The 17,677-nt window shown below is 36.3% G+C and overlaps 2 protein-coding genes across 2 annotated transcripts in view; one reads left to right on the top strand and one right to left on the bottom strand.

Annotated features, from left to right (window-relative positions):
- The window catches only part of kcnh4b (potassium voltage-gated channel, subfamily H (eag-related), member 4b), a 42,466-nt gene extending 40,800 nt beyond the window's left edge, over window positions 1-1,666 (top strand). Inside the window, exon 17 of the mRNA XM_081392404.1 lies at window positions 299-1,666. The gene's annotated coding sequence lies outside the window, so the exon portion shown is untranslated. The remainder of the gene's footprint in view (window positions 1-298) is intronic.
- A 3,643-nt stretch (window positions 1,667-5,309) lies between these two features.
- ghdc (GH3 domain containing) lies at window positions 5,310-17,087 on the bottom strand. The gene is made up of 11 exons (XM_081392254.1): window positions 16,911-17,087; window positions 16,214-16,477; window positions 14,440-14,636; window positions 13,833-14,027; window positions 12,200-12,319; window positions 11,294-11,591; window positions 9,716-9,905; window positions 8,833-8,904; window positions 8,184-8,317; window positions 7,043-7,131; window positions 5,310-6,954 (listed from the first exon to the last, which is right to left on the bottom strand). The coding sequence occupies exons 1-11, from the start codon at window positions 17,074-17,076 to the stop codon at window positions 6,733-6,735; spliced, it is 1,947 nt and encodes a 648-aa protein (XP_081248380.1). The 5' UTR covers window positions 17,077-17,087; the 3' UTR covers window positions 5,310-6,732.
- Between the last annotated feature and the right edge of the window lie 590 nt (window positions 17,088-17,677).

The raw sequence follows: 17,677 nt of genomic DNA, 5'->3' as shown, positions 1-17,677 counted from the left end.
CCAGTATTCTCAAAAGGTTCTGTTAACACATGATCTCTAAACAGTAATCAGTCATTTTGCAGGAAAGAATGTGCGTGTGAACGCTTCAATTGCAGACATAATTCTGCTCAGTTCTCGATGCAGGACACTAAAAAAAATTGTCTGCTTGAAGTTGTTTCTATTAAATCTTTTTTAATAAGTTTTACAAACTTACAGACTGTACATAAATATGAGCTCATTTTCCATTATCTGAGCACAGCACACTCATCACACTGGATTTAAATGCAAACTAATCTGAAAACTGCTTTTTTCTTTTCAGAAACTTGGTTCCTGGTATTCCGTCACTTTCTCAAAAACTGTAAAACTATGCAATGTCATTAAATTGAGAGCAACTCTACTAAAAATGACTGTTTTGTCTAGGTGTTCATGAGTACAGTAAACTAAACTTGTTAGTTTGTTACTGTGGACATCTGCTGTAATTCACATAATTTTAAAAACATTTCAAGAATCACTTTATGATTTAGATGGTAGTTTTTTTTTCTCCTGACTTGTATAGTTGTTAATTATTTTTCCTAAAGAAAATGTATTCTGAAATGTTGAATGAATATTCTAAATGTTTGCATACATCTAAGAACATTTACATACTTTATCATTTTCCTGTAGATCTTGACTGTTTATACAGATGGGACATGTAAAAAACAAAACAAAACAAAAAAACAGTCAAGTGCACTTAAGGAATAAAACAGTTTTGGCAGCAGACTGTTCTGACAAACTGCTATAATCTATGCCCTTAATATTTCAATCAGATGACCTCATGTAGCAAATATACAGATATAAAGAAAGCCACTTTAAAATCTATATGCACAATTGGCAACGAAAAAATACTAAATACTGCATGACGAATTAGTAAAGCTTATTAAAAATGTATGCATTTTAAAATATGCTGAGTAATGCTGTCATTGCTAAATCTGTGAATGTTGCATGTTGTTGGAATTCCATTAAAACATGTGATGCTTTAAAAATCTGCTGCCAGAATTCCAGTAGTACTCTATTGCACTAAATAACTGAATTTAATACTTGGATTAATGAGACTCAGGGTTGATTTTTTTTATTTGCACAATATGTGACCACTGCAATGATTAGGAGCTATTAAATTTGACTATGTATTGACTAATACTATGACCTATGCATGTAATTACAGTTTATGTGGTAACACTTTACAATAAGGTTTAATTTGTTAACATTAGTTAACTACATTATTTAACATGGAATTAAGAATAACCAATACTTCCACAGCATTTATTGATGTTAATTTCAACATTTACTTATCATTTTTTTTAAATCAAAAGTTGTATTTGTTTACATTATTTGTTAAGATTAATAAGTGTAATCAAATATATTGGTCATTGGCAATGTTTTATTTAATGCATTAAGTAAGGAAAAATTTACTACAGAATTTAGTTAAACAATTTTTATTTATTTTTTTGCCACTCATAAAACAATGACCTATAAACACTGAAAACAAGAGCATTACACCTTTTCTTTTGTAAAATTTCTTAAAAAAAAAAAAAAAACACTGACACTCATAACTGTTTGTAATTCACTAAGTTACATTACATTATCTGTGTTTACAGTACAAAATTATTCCTAAGTTTTCCCCTTTTGTATAGATAGTAATAAAATTGTAAGACTAACACTGTGTTCATACATCTAATTGTTTTGATAGTATTTTATTTTTTAGATTCGTAATATAGTTATATATAATAATATAATAATAATATAGTTCGTAATATAATATATAGTATTACTGTAAAATTGAGCAAATTTCCGTCTTCTGTCTGTTAGGATTTGAACTTAAGTTTAACAGTTTTGAAAAGAGTATGTAAATGTTCAAATTGGCCTGTAGGTACAGTATAACTAATGTTAACAAATGACACCTTATAATAACGTTTTATTTGGTTGAACCTTTAATGTTTAAACATTTGAGTGGTCATAAAAGTAGCATTGCAGTGGCAGACTGGGGAAACCTGATTCAACATTTGAGTGTATTTTTTTTTACTCCAAAACTACGACACTGAATACTAAATACAGATTTTTATCATTCTGTATAGAGGACTGTTAATGCTTTTATTGATTGACAGTTTTTGAAAACATCTCTTGATTGTTAAACTCTTTCATTGTTCTCATTTATAGAATCTTGCATCTTTTATAAAATGGTAGTTTTTCTTATTTTACCATATTTTTTGCATGGTAACTTATTTCAATTGTAAATTTGCTTGGTTTTTGTGCATGCAATTATATTACATTATGAGGATTCCAATAAAACAGTTTTTCCTTAAGTGTGTTCTAAATATCGTTGTCTCAACTTCCATTTCCACAAGACAAACATGCTGGATTGGGGCACAGGAAGAAATCCTGACCTGTTTTGGGCAGGGTCAGAAATGAACTTTTGCATTAAGGTGTAATATTTGCCTCCCTGAAAATTATTTCCATGGGGCATTGTTTTACCTTTATAAGGGCATTTTTATAATAACCTTATAAAATGTATTTGTGTTGTCAAATTTAATTAATGAATATAACAACTATGAATAAGAGATACTCCAGGGTCTGACATTGTTCATTAACATGTTTTTACGTTACCCAAATGTAGCAAACATCTATACACAATAATTGCATAATGTTATGAAATTAATGTTATTTTAAATACATAAAGTATATACATAATAAAAATATAAATCTATCATAAACAAAAGTTTCAGGTTGCTCTGATGCCTCTTTTCATTTACACAGAACTAAAACAACTTTTAGTTGAAGTTTTAGTCAAAGTCTTTTTGAAGTGGGTCAGAGCAGGCATCAGATGTAATAAATATAATATGCTTGTATGTATACTAATTTTGGCAGGTTATGATTATATTCTATCACTTTGGATGTCATTGCTATCAGAGCCTTTAACATTAGCCAAAAACAATGAGTATCACTTTGGTACACCAGTTTGCCAAAATTGCCCTCTGGCATCTTTATTGCGACAGTGTTGGTAAACCCACTGCATTCAGTGAGAAACATTCAATAATATGCTGATGGAAAGGGCATGGAAATTGTATTATCATAAAATTATAGTGCTGCAGTATAATTATGTCATCACGGCATGATATTTGGTGGTATAATTTTCATGATCAGATGCCTTAGGATTAAGAACAGGTTGTCTTTTTAAATGGATGTCATCGGAGGAGAGGCTTCATAGAGAGTTCAGTATGTTAATTATTTGTAAGTAAACAGCTAATTACTTTATGAATTGACAGCCTGTCTGTTAATCTTCAACCTGAGGGTCATAAGCTTGTTGTCATTGTTACTGTATCCAAATGAATTTACCTTCTTTCACAACACTTTTTCAGAACCTGAAACTGAACTCAATGATACTTTTATCCATTCATTACAGGGATTGCAGTTTGGCGAAATTCTGTTCCAGCGACGTGATTGGCTGTTGTTATAAGAGCTAGCCACAGTATGGCCTGTGGTGCCCACTTTCATAAAGTTTGCAGACTGAAGACTGACTTCAAATTTTAACCAGCATTATTTACTTTTCAAACTACTTCCAGATTAACCTAGGCATACATGCATTCATTTGTACCTCAGTAGGTAAGTCTGTATATATTGTTGTCACAAACAGCTTGGTTTGACACAAACCAAGTCCACTAAAGGAGGGGAAGCATTGTTGCATTTGGATCCTAAACTCTGGAATAGCCTTCCTGATGATGGTCGGAGCTCAGATGCACTAATAAAGATTCACATAATACATCTCATAACCTTGAAAGAGCCTGGGAAGATGCAACACTCCTAGTAGAGTGAGCTCTAATGCCCAGAGGTGTTGGGAGCTTCCGCACCTCATAAGCCAAAGATATTGCATCTCTCACCAATGAGAGATCCTGTGAATAGAGGAAACAAACCCTCTGTGGCCGGCCCAAAAACATTAAAACAACTGAGAGGACTTGTGCCACTGGCCAGAGCAGTCCACATACACCTTTAAAGCCCGAACGGGGCAAAGCAAATGGAGCCTAAATGATGTGGATAAAACTTTGGGGACATAACCAGGCCTGGGTCGCAAAAACACCTTCACAAGACCAGGGGCAAACTCCATGCAAGGTCCACTCACAGAAAGAGCCTACCTAAGGGGACCTGGTCTGTGCCCCGACATGCGGCGATAGAAGCCTTTCTAACCGTTAGATGGGAGGGTGTCAGCCGCGGGCCCAAAATCCGCAGAATCTGATGCCACAGTAAATACTGTCAAATATCCTCCATTCCAAGGGAAAAGGCATTGTGTGCCTCTGGACTGGGGCATAAATAATAATCGTGGAGAAATTCCACAGGAGAATCAGTGCGGTGCGAGCGCTTGGGCGAGAGACAGAGGGTGAAACCGGCCTAGCCTGTTTGCTCTTCAGCCTCGCATTCGACATCTGATCCCCGAGACTCAGATTCATGAAGGGCCTTAGCCACAGAGCAACGGGGGAGAGTGGATGAATCCATCTCAAAGCAAGACAACAAGCAAGCAAGCCTCGCGTCGGTTAGTTTTTATGTTTAAAATTCTCACAAAACCTGCAGCCAGGGGCACCATAAATAGCCTTGCGAGCATGAGACAGACCGAGGCATTTGGAAAATCTGAGGAGCAGATGGTGCGTTCACTATATCAAGAGTGAGTAACTTAGTGCTGATGAAGGCGGCGCCCGCGCCATCAGCCAGTATATTGACGTGATTTTATATACAGGTTCAGACAATCAGCACCGCCCCAAGGGCATTTCCCATTGTCATGAGTGAACCTAGAGAACATCATTGCGTCTCAGAATAAAAGGCCTCAGAGCATTATTACCAGCAGATAAATGGAGTTGATAAGTGGGAGAAAGCTTTTTTGTGATACAACCATACCATAATAATATAATAAAAAAAGAATGGTCAATCAAAAATGAAAATTAGTAAATATGACAGCACATAACTTTTAATGAATGCCTTTCTTCCACAATGCCACAGTTTTTCCTTCTCTTTGCAGGAATTTAAAATTCATATCATAATATTTCATTTCATTTATTCTAGAAATGATAGATATTATTCCTAAGAATAATTATAAAGATATAATTAGTGGTGCTTTGTTAGCTAATGAATCAATGCTTTTGAATGAATCGTAAAAGTGAAATCGTTACGTTCAGGTCCATTGTTTCACTTGTGAACAATTTGGTGTTTTCAACAATTCACTTGAATTGATGATTTAATGACATGCTAATAAGACAAAACGGTGGTCAATTATCACCACCTATTCACATAGGCCTACAGACAGTCACATACAGAGTCAAAGCTTTATTGGCATGATTGTCAGGCATTTACAAAACAATTTTTTTTCAACATTAGGTAACACTATTTTACAGTGTCCTTGTTACATGTACTTACTGCAGTAATAACAGTAAATTATGCACAATTACAACTAGCCCTAAACCAAACCCTTATCATAACCCTAAAATACACCATAAAGTAAAATTACTCAGTACTTAAGATGTACAATTGCATTGTAACAAGGACACTTGTAAAAGTGTAACCAAACATTAACAAAAAAAAGAGATTTATATTATAATATAATATAATATTAGAATGCCATTTTGTCCAATGGTTGATCAACAACAGACAGGCCAGATTTATTTCTGACATTGTTTTTTATTTATGTTGTTCAAAGTATGTTATGGAAAATACATAGTTTAATTTGCTACATATCCCTGCAACATTTCCATGAACATGGCCTGAAAGTTACTCAGGAACCGAACATTTGGGTTAGCGCTTACTCTAAATGAACTTACCTAGTTAAACTGCTAAATCTCCTTTCTTGAATACCTCCTAATGATAGAAATCTGCTGTGCTACAGTAAATAAGGGACACATCCGAAATGTGCAGTATTGTGGTCCTGCAGGATCAAGAACCATCACTCAACCATCAGTCCCAAGCAGATCTGCAGACAAGTTTCCCAAATGATCCTTGTGACCTCTGAAGGACACTCAGAAGCGAAGACCAGGAGACTTGGTTGCATCTGCAGCAGGATTCTTTATTGAGAACACGAGCTGTCGGTAGCTGCAGTCATCAAGTCTGACTACGGGAACTTTACATGGTATCTTATAGGCATTCAGTGGGCAGTCCTTAAAGGTGTTGCCAGTCCTTAAAAGTGTTGACCTTACACACAGCCTTAGAGATGACCACTAAATCAAATAATTTAAAAGACAATACAGGCAATTGCCTTCGACTAAAAAAACCTGACTGAAGATAATGGTACCCCTCAATTGTATAAACATCACATGGCCACAAGAACTAAGACTATGTAAACATTCACACATAGTTTGACTCTCAGTAGGAGGATCAAAGACTGACAAAACCCCTTCAACGGAAACTATATTGAATCTGATCAGTAAATTGATGCCCAATACAGTGTAGTTCACCTTAGTTTTTCATGTGATGTTATGTAAGGATGTAGGATCAGCAGACCTAATTAATTTGTAATCCTACACCTCCATCGGATGGACAACTCATGCCCCTGGTTGAGCCTATTCCAGAGGTCTGCATTGAAAATGCGACAGGGGCACACTGTTACACTTTTCAGGGAATCGCCCTACCAATGGGTTATTTACAGCTGTCTCTGCATACACAAATAGGATAGGAGAAACTACTTTAATAGCCAAAAATGACACCTCAGCTTTGTATCAGAGCCTTCATTTCTAATTGAAATGCTCATGAGAAAGCCCTCTGCAGTAGAAAGTCTGCAAACTCTCTCCTACGTATCACACGCTGCATTTTGAAGGTGTTGGACGAAACACTAGAGAAGGCCATCATGCGATCTTTCAGTTCTTGGAAAGTTCCATCGCGAACGAGCTGAACTCTCATTGGTCCGATGCTGCCCTTCATCCTGAAGGATCTGTAGATGTCAGAGTCCTCCTGTAGGCAGTGGTCTAACTGTTGGATTTGAAAAGATATCTAAATTATGAGCAGTTAAAGAGAAGGGTTTCTTAAAAGTTTTTTAATGAACATTATAGATAGTCACCTTGTATCTTTGTTCCTCTGAGAGGTTCCTCACACCCTTTAGCTCAACAAACACAAGATAATGCGGCTGAGATATTCCAGATGCATTGCCTACAGCAAACACAAATAACAAATTAAATGACAGGTTTACTGCACGGATTTCCATTTCAGTATTATACGCAAGATCGACCTTAGGAAAATTCAAGTTATGTTCCAGATTCATTACAACTTGTACTCTAGTTACGTTGCAGACAGGGTCAAAATTCAATCACACTAGTCTCATGCTGACATGTATAATGTACAGGGGAGGGTTGAAACGAAATTCCAGTCCTTCAGGTGCTGGATGCAGCCTGGAATCATAAATCACACCATGTTTGCTCATATGGCCAGAGGAGACGGGCCCCTCGACTGAGCCTAGTTTCTTCCATGATTTTTTTTTTTTTTTTTCATTTCTGTCACCTGATGGAGTTTGGGTTCCCTGACACTGTCGCCTTTGGCTTGTTTAGTTGGGGACATTGAACTGACTCAAGCTGAATAATGACACTATTGTGTTCTGTAGAGCTGTCTATAGTTGAACTGAAATAATTTCATAATAGATGAACTGATGCTGTGTTTCTTGTTTACCATTGTTAAGCTGCTTTGAAGCAATCTGTATTGTAAAGTGCTACTTAAAATTGCCTAGGCTGTATATCAGGGGTGCTTGTAGGATTTTATCTGAAGGTATGCACAGATGGGAAAAAACAATAAAAAGTAAAAAAAAAATATATGTATATATATGCTTGTGTTAATTTTAGTTTTTTTTTTTTTTGGAGTACATTTAGCATTCATGTAACTATTATTACACACTTCAAAAAGACTCTGCACACCTAAGCAGAACAAAGGTGCCTCTAGACACGTTTTAAAACACAAAAATGGCACACAAAAAAATGGTCAAAAACACCCATCTAGTGCATGTTCAGTAGATGCAGCTGAAAAGCACCTGAAAAACAGCGTAGGTGACAAAAATTTTGGTGTGAATGGTCACTTATTCACATGACAATTCTCTCTGAAAATTAAGTTACCTCTCAAAAAGTAGCCTCGTGTCTCAATTGCTTTGTAGGTGAATATCTGCTGTTGCAGATAGCACATTCCTTTAAATGACAAATAATTTGATGAAACATTACCTAGAATGCCACTCTCAACACAGCTGTAGTCTATGAGTCTGGATCCTGGCCACTGCGTCACTGTCCTCTTAAGGGCCCTCAAAAACAGCGATTCAGACACTTTCTCACCACGCACGCTCAACATCTGACCACGCCTGAACACACGTTAAAGAAACAATAACATAGAAATATGTTTTTAATTGATTAGATCAGTGCTTCTCAAACATTCAGGTACTAACTTTGATCAAATTTTCCAGCAGTGGAAAACAGAAATCTGTAAGTAAGAATTTGTATTGTGAGGACTGTGAGCAGCATATACATAATGCCATATTCTGCTGCAGGGGCAAACAGAATAATAATGAATCTGTTCAGTGTTATCTAATCACACCATTAGATAATACATTACATTAATGCATTTGGCAGGCGTATTTATCCTGCATTTAAGGAACACATTCCATCAATTTCATGCATTCCCTGGGACATGAACCCATGATCTCAGTGTTGCAAGTGCCACAAGTGTAGTTTGTTCTACAGGAATAGAGCTACAGCAACTAAAAAATATATATTTTTACTATTTTTCAAACAGTGTGAAATAGTGTTGTGCTGTGTACCACTGAGTAACACAGTTTAAGAACCACTTGATTAGATAATGTATAATAAACATGAGTACCTATACTGAAACTCCACTTTTGGACACTGGTTATGAAATCCGACAACTTTCACAACATCTCCAATGCGATACCTGAAAAACATAGATAAACAATTTAGTAAATGTCTAGTACATAATTTTACCAATATTTTACTTTTCTAAGTTTCTAAAATCTGTTTATTGTTTCTCTGAAAAGACGGAACAACAATAGAAGCCCACGTTGACAAGCCGCTATGTGAGACATTTGTATTGGTCAAAACGTCTGGAGAGAAATAACGCAGACACTGTACAAAGATTAAATTGTTGTATATATGTGTATGAAATCGAACATACTTTGAAAAGCTAAGCGTCTGCTGTACACACACTAAGAGTATCTGTCAAAACTGAAGTATACTTTGGGCTTAAGCAAAAAAAAAAAAAAAAAAAAAAACCTGTTGGAGGATGAATTGTACAAAGATCCAAAAGACTAAACATTTTATATGAATTGAGGAAGAAGCACTGCACCAATACATGATGCCATTAAAAAAAGATTGACTGAATTAGTTGTAGCCTATTTGCAGCATAAGTGTTGTTCAGAGTTTAGTGAAGATCAGGTACATTCCTAGAAATTGTCCATTCAGATATTTTAACAACATCCACTTCTGCAAAACTCTTAACATCGAATGAAAATGTACTGTGACATTTACTTTGTTTTTACCCTCAAATTATCATCCGTGTAATTATAACTGAGGAAAGTAACGTAATATCTCCATGGTAAAATCAGTTGTTTTTTTGGACACAAAAACATTTTTATTCCTACTTAAGACTATTAAGAACTGAACAGACAGATGGTATAAGAGCAGCGAAAGCAGGGTGTGTAAAGAAAACCAAGTAAATGTAAAGCAGCAGGGATCATGTACTTGACCTGAATAATCCCGAGGCATTGGTGACCAGCAGCTCATAGTTGTGTCCTTCTTGAAGCTGCTCTATCAGGAGAGCTTTGGGCTGCTCTAAATCCAGATCCTCCTCTGGTATAAACTCACAGAACATGGAGCGGGGACACAGGAGATACTGTCTGCTGTCCTGCAGAGGCCACAGGTTCACACCTATCAAGCCTGAAACATGAATTACAGACTATTACACACAACTAACGCATGTATGTAAGCTCTACTCGCTGCAAGTATATGCTCCATTCACAACTTTGCTGCTGAATGTTTGCTGTACTGAATAGTAGGCATTGCTACTAGTTCTCAATAATGTTTTAAAATATTGACCCAGCACCTGGACGGAGATACACTGCTAACCACAAGGAATAAGACACTCCACTATAATAGCTGTCGCTGCTTCAAGTTGCTCTGCATTGGCATAAAGTTTGCTGAAAAGCTCAACACGTCCAAAACTAGTTACTAAGAGTCAATTGAAAATGAGAAAATAATAGAAAATGAGGTCTGCCATTTACATTTATAAAGAAATATATGAAGTGATGGTATTTTCCAGTGCTGTATTGAAATACATTTAAACTACATATAGCAGGAATTTAGTTCAAATAACTGTATTTAACGTATTACCGCTAATAAAGACATAGAAAAACATTTATCTTTATCTCTATTACAACTTCAGGTAGTGAATTGTGAAGTATTCCAGACACAACTGTTTGATTTTGAATTTCATTTAGATAATTCTTGAAGTCAGAATTCAGTGCATGACATTATCTGCAGCAATCTTAGGGAATATGTTAAGAATAACACATAAAATATTAAAAACCAATGCTTATCATGGCTTATTTCTTTAATATATCACAATCCAATTAAGAAATGTACACACCAGGGTTTTCTTCCGAGGTGGCAAGGGAGGCATTGCGTCTTTTTTTAAAAACTGAATGAGAAAATAATCTACAGTACAAAAAATATTACATTAAAGAGTGTATAAATCTCCTGTTTTTCTAAAGCGGCAAACCAACAGCAGCGGTTAAAGTTTCGGTAGGAGGCAGCGTCCCTCTTGCCTCCCCTTGTATCTCATGCATAACCAAACAAACGCTGGTTTATGTCATGTCACATTCAAACCTGAAATGATCTGTGAGGGTTTTTTAGTGAACAATCAGTTTTATGAAATTAAAGGTATATCTCTCTGTCTGTGACCATCACGACACCTGCAGTGTTAACGGAAATTTGATGACTGATGATCCGAAAATAAGTTGACTATTAAAAAGAACAGCTTAACATCAGGGCATAAATAAAAAGTCTTACTGTGTTCTTGTAGTTATTGTTTTGAATAAATGTTTTTAAAAAATGCTTTAAAAGCACTAATTTGATGAGAAATATTTTTTTCAATAAATGAAACATTACTTACACTATTAAGAAAACAACAACTAATACAATTCTAAGTAATGTTTATTTAACCTGAAAAAAGTGTCAAAATTAAGTGTAACTGGAACATAAGACTCCTCATTTTTGAACACCACTGCACAGTACTGGTAAACACATACACACACACAGAAACACACCTTCAGTGGCAGCGTAGAAAGGGGAGTAGAACGGGACATCTTTACAGTAGTTCTGTCTTAACATCTCCCCATAAATCTGGTTTGAGCCCGAGTCAACTGCCAGGACCAGGTGTAACTTGGGCCATAGTCTGAGTGCAATCCCCTCAAAGCCTTTCTCAAACTGGGCTGTGAGCTCAGTGGCTCTCACTGGATCTGGCTTCATCAGCTTCTCTAAAGCACAGCGCACATCAGCCTTCAGGTTCAGACCGGAGTTGATCCTGCCCACTTCCACATCCACAACAAGATCTTTCCAATGTTCCTAAATGCAGATGAACACAAGATCATGGGGTCTATCTGATATATTCAGAGTCAGATATAAAACAATGAGCTGATCGGACAAGTCTAAGAGCGGGACAAGAATCTCAAGCATATTATATGTTGCACGCTATCTAGCTGCATTCATTGTTAGAACATATTTGAACAGCTCATCACAAAAAAGTATTCATGGTATCACTACTGTGTGTTTTTTTCTTTCTTTTTTTTCCTTTTGAACATGAGCAGTGCGGTCCAACAACACTGAAAACCTGGAATTATTTTTCGCTCTTTAAACCTGGAAATAAACTAAGTTTTGAATTCTGCATTATTCCTTGGTCACTAAACCAAAGACATTTTTGCATTTCTGTTCATCAGATGGCTTTATACAGTGTGGTCAGTGTGATCTGAGGCCTTGTATTTAAACCTTTAAAAACAAAGTTTTTTTAAAGCTTTATTAACAAAGAGAAGTTATGATGCTGCAAATGATAACTATCTGTGCACAACTTCTAGGTGATCACTCAAATTTTAATGCTGATTATAGAATTATTCAATGAATAATGTAATATAGAAGCATTTTCATAAGGGATCTCAGACCTTTGGTCCTCATTATACCTGCAGGGCTCTGAAGGCATAAAAGACGGTAGAGCAGAAGTTGGATTCCAGCGTGCCGAGATTGCGGTCCTTCAGCCCAAACAGCAGATGCAGATACAAGGCGTCTCTCTCATTCAGCACCTAGAGACAAAACAAACAGTATCTTTTAGATTCTGTATACTAGTGTTCTGATCAGAGCCTATAGGTTAAACACATTTCATTTTAGTTGGCAGGTACTTTTATCCAAAGTTACTTCCATTGCATGAACAGCAGCTTTGTGGACACCAGCCGCATGACTTGTACTTGAGGAACAACAGCATAATTAAACATAACAATCAGACATAATCAAAGAAGACTTGGGATTCAAATTAAAGAGACTCGTAAGCAGACTGTACGAAAACTCATGAATGAGATTCATATTAATTTATTCCAAAAACTAAAATTGTGTTGTTTCAGTTTTCTATTACGTGCATAAATGAATGCAGCAAATCAGTGATTCACTGACAGCAGTCAAGGCTTTTTTTGAAGGCACACAGTTCTGATTTATTATACTAAATTATGCAGGCAATGATTGTATTTGTTCTCAGCATTGGAATTAAAACTGCAGAAACATGTGTGACAGAAATAAGTGTGTTCATCAGGTTCATGTTCACTGAAATTTTGCATTTTAAATTTAGTTTCCGTTCATTTAGTTTTTATAATACTTTTAATATTTTATGGCTGCTACAGTTAACAAACTAATTCTATTATTAAAGACTAAGTAAAGGGAGAAAACAAGATAGGATTAATCATTTAACAAATGAGTAAATATAGAAACAACTGGACATACTCAGAAAACATGACAACAGAGGAGTCAAGAAATAACACAGGGAAACTTGAAAACCAGAGACATCATGTGACAAGCACACACTAGGGGTGCTTCTCATTTCTAATTTGTGCATCTTTGTGTCCTTTCCTCGTGTCTCAGCTCCACCGCCTTAGGATGCGAGGGAAGAAAATGAGGACAGAGGAATCGAAGGGAATCTTATTTTAAATTGGAATATTCTTAATCACTCGAGCATCACTTCAAGGAAGCTCGACGTAACCAGAGGAAGATGTGGATCTTGCACATAATGATAATTCCTCTCGAAACTAAACTGCAGAACTCATCCTCTGAGAAAATATTTCTCGACGTGAAAAATGATCAATGATGCACACTTTCGTTCTCTGGTAGAAGTGTCCATTAGCTAGCTTGAAAAAGTCGATGACAAAACTGTATAACCACTGCTGCTCCATACTTTCACATGAGTATAATTTAGATCCAACACTAATCAAACATATAAGAAAAATCGAATTCATATTTTGAGGATTACTTGAAAATTACAGCCAGGTGTGTTTGATTAGACATGGACATTATAGCACCCTGTAATGGGGGTGGGGGACTATGTATAAAAAGTATTGTCATTTGTACAAGTTGAAAGCAAGTATATGAAAATATCCTTTAATAAAACCTGACAACATGCGCTTTAACCTGTTGTGAATTGTTTGATTACAATTACAAATCTAAAACAGTGGAAAACAAAGAACCTCTCATGATTTGTCTCTCTTTTTACCTTAACATTTACAAATATTATCACTGAATATCATGTTAAATTCATATTCATCCATCCCCTACCTGATAGACTGGTGCTGGTGTGGTGTACAGATGCAGCATGTGTCTAGAGGAGGCAGGGGTTGAGGAGTTGGGGCCAGTGGGAATACCTGCCTCACTCTGACGAAAAAGGGGCGAGTAAAAAAGCTTCAGGGTCTTCTGGAGACAGTTGGTGGCTGGAAAGGCTCGACTCATAGCATCTAGACAAACAGTCACCCCCTGCCAGAAAAGTGCACAAAAATAATAGATTACATGCCCACTGATCCTCTCGAGCCATCTGGGAAATGTACAAAGACTTGAGAACTAATGATCATATTACTTTTATTGATCACAAATTGCAGTAAACTAGTTCAGCTATTAGATATCCAACCGTTGCAACAACCCCAAACTTGTTGCTAGTCGGTCTGCATTGACCCATTACTTCTAAAACTCTGCTCCTAAACATGTGTTAAGGAATCTGTCAGGTTTCTCCATGTTTTTTCACTGCCTTCTGTGCAACCAATCATACTGAATAATGCATTTCTACAATAATGAATGATAAATACTCTGACAAATAGAAAGACAGGGGGAGTGTTTGGAAAAGTGTAATGCTGACATAACTTTGTACTTGTAAAAAATGTTTATGTGTGACCTGTAGAAAGAATTCCGTGTTGGTGTCTCTGGTGCTCAGAAGCATTCGGCTGGTTCCAGACGTTCCTGATGTCATTGCCAGAATAAGAGGCTTCTCCGATATTAAAACCTTCTGCTCTCCTTTAGCCACACGCTCCACATACTTTTCATAATGGTCATAATCCGTGACCGGATGGCGCTGTCGAAATGTTTCTGTGTCTGAAATGATAGAATAAAAACTGTCATACATTTCATGACAAGATGGTGGCATGTCCCACAGGTAATTTCCATTGCCTAGAAGCCAAGAAGTAAAAAAGAATTGCTCCACATACAACTGAATTGTTTTTGTTTTGTTTTTTGTGAATTTTTTCAATGAAAATATACTATTGCCTAAGATTCTAATATATGTAGCCTAAAAAAAATTTACTATATATCTAATATACATAAATTAACTATACAGAATATCTGTGGCATGCAGTCAGAGCCTTCAAATGCTTCGGGAGAAGGGCGATAAAACATTATAGATTCAAAAGCTATGAAACTATATTTTGCACTTTCAATAAAAACCTTATGCATTCAATAATTTACAAATGCATAAATTATAAACTTATTTAAATTAATAATAAGTATATCAATGTAATATTTCAATGTTATATTTTTCATAAATTTGCAAAGTTATGAGGTATTGAGTAGATTGATGTGAAAAATGTGAATTTAAGCTTTTTAGCATAAAAACCATAGACAGGGAAATACCCTGGACAGATGGCCAGTCTATCAAGGTTACTACTTTCAGAAATTACAGGATGGCTGACACAAAACACAAATGTGATAGAAATAGTGGTAGAAAGTGGCCATTAGCCAAATAAATAAAAATTTAACAGAGGCTTTAGCTAAATGGACAACTAAAAACTGTCACCCTGTTAATACAGTGGGTGGGCTGAAATCAAAATGAGGGACTGAAATCAGAAGATTTATCTTATAATCGGCCATGCCAGAAAACCATTATGTCAAGAGTAGGGACTTTAAAAATAGGGCCCCCTCACCCAGACTATCCTTCCCCTAGTCAAGATGAATGTTGACAGTAATAGTTATACACCTTGTTTGCCCCAATGAGTTGAAACATCTGGGTTTCACTCTGAGGAAAAGTGGCATCATGTTCAGCCACCTGTAAAGAAAAAGTTCACCCTCTCAACTTTTTATATGAGTCAGTGAAATTTGAGACAGATGGGTGCAGAAATAGCTGTTTTTGGCATTTATCTTGACTCGCTGATCCTGATAATATTTGTAAAAGTATATCAAATAAAGCTTAGGGAATTGCCTGATATCAAGAGGTGCAATATCAAGAGTTTTATACTTGTACAACATCAAAATAGTCTGCAGGGTTATACTTCATTTTCCCAACCTGGCAAGACAGAGTGAAAGACCGGATAGGTAGTCCTGATACTCAGCCAGAAAAAAAATAAAAATGTCAGATTCTCATAAGAAATAAGTAATAAGAACAGGTTAAAGACCATCAGATTAAAGATATCCAGGTCAAAAGTTTAGACTGATCAGTTACAGTAAGTTTGGTCATAGAAAATAATCAAAAATAAAGTTTACTTAAGAATAAAATGAAGCTTTTACATTTAAACACAAAAAAACATGACATGAGTGATTAAAATATTTGATTAAATACTCAATTATTAAATCGAAATAAAGTGAGTATCAAATCTAAAATTGAACACCCGTTTTGATATAAATAAAAAAAAGAGTACTTTTTACAATTATTACACTGTACACGTTTCTAAATCAATCACCTTTAATTGATCCGAAGTCGTAGAGTTTGCCATAGACTGTGTCGGAGTGTTTGCGCAGGCGCTTGAGCAGAGTTTCCTCCTGAACGCGATGAACGTCCTGAGTGTCTTTCTCCAGTTTGTTTCTCTGGCGATTCCCCAGCCAGCACACTGCCTTCATCGCAGCATACTGAGCCAGAAGACTCGATATGGACCGATTCTCGATCTTTATCTTCCATAGAAGAGCCATACAGCAAAGACACAGGAGCAAAAATGAGCCTGCAGGAGCTGTTACACAAGAACATAACGCATAGCATTGACTCTTCCCGAACGAAAGAGGGCGCCAATGCACAAATCAACATTTAACCACAGACAGCACAGGGTTTATGTGTATGTAAATATAAAATGTATACAACTTTACAATTATGTATATATGTATTTATCATTTATAGCCAAAACATAAAACAACCATTTAGGTGTACTCAAAGAAAGCCTGGTCAATTGACACTATTCTAAGTAACAAATTCATTTTTGGATTGACAGCTCCTCACCAAGAAGTGCTGTAGCAGTACCATAGTACGCACAGCGATGGCAATACCTTGAATTAAGCAAAAGGGACCATACCAGTTTGAATGTACATATAGTATGATTATCATGTTTCTTTTTGATATTGTCTGTAACGGACAGAGCTACTATATTATTATCACAGAAACAAACTCACCACATGTAATGGTCACGGCCAATAAAGCAATAAAACATGGTAAAATGATCCACAAACGTTGATGTGTCCGAATCATTGTGACGGACAGTATTATTGAAAACTGAAACCAAACACTAACACCAACTTCTTCTTCTTCTGTGCAACACGGTAGGATCAAGCGCGCCATCTACTGGTCGTGTTCACTGCTGCCACCAAAGTCCCTGAAAAGGCAAGTGCTGCTCACTGCAGAACCAAAGAATGTCCAGCTCCCCTTCTCTGGACGTCATGGGTTGAGCTTGACCTAGTCTTGACCACCTCTGAGGACCTAACGGGTAGAGGGATGGGGATAGGGTGTGGTTGGACCTTCTAGCTCCACCCATTATGATGCACCCAAATTCCATCTAGAGAGCTGGACGTCCAGAGAGGGGGAGCTGGACTTCATTCTCCACCCACGGCTCTGCAGTGAGCAGCCTCTGAAGTTCAGTTGACAGCCTTTACAGAACCCATGAAGCTAGCTGAACAAACTCAGGGTTACAGGAGATTTTTCAAGTTGACAAAACCAAACCAATCAGGCTTTGCTAGTACCATGATACTGCTGATCAGCTTTTTCTATCAGATCAGACTTTGACCATGAGTTCATGAGAGTAACTATGGAGCGCAAGCATATGGAACTTCTCACTGCTAAAAATGTATATATGTTTATGAAATCTGAAGAATTTAAATGTATTTACACAGTAAGAAGAAATGAGTTGATGAAAAAGGATGATGAACAAATATCAGTAAAATAA

This window comes from Scardinius erythrophthalmus, assembly GCF_964197995.2.
Source record: "Scardinius erythrophthalmus genome assembly, chromosome: 18".
NCBI classification, from domain to species: Eukaryota; Metazoa; Chordata; class Actinopteri; order Cypriniformes; family Leuciscidae; genus Scardinius; species Scardinius erythrophthalmus.
The sequence above is the reverse complement of the archived record's forward strand: the minus strand, read 5'-3'. Positions and strand labels throughout refer to the sequence as shown.

What these genes read in the sequence shown, in the direction of transcription:
- ghdc (XM_081392254.1), bottom strand. Translation starts at nt 17,076, where the DNA reads ATGGCGCGCTTGATCCTACCGTGTTGCACAGAAGAAGAAGAAGTTGGT. An exon ending in CGACTTCGGATCAATTAAAG is followed by an intron (nt 14,637 to 16,213) that starts GTGATTGATTTA and finishes CTATCATTTCAG; the next exon opens with ACACAGAAACATTTCGACAG. An exon ending in AATGCCTCGGGATTATTCAG is followed by an intron (nt 8,905 to 9,715) that starts GTCAAGTACATG and finishes TATGTTTTTCAG; the next exon opens with GTATCGCATTGGAGATGTTG.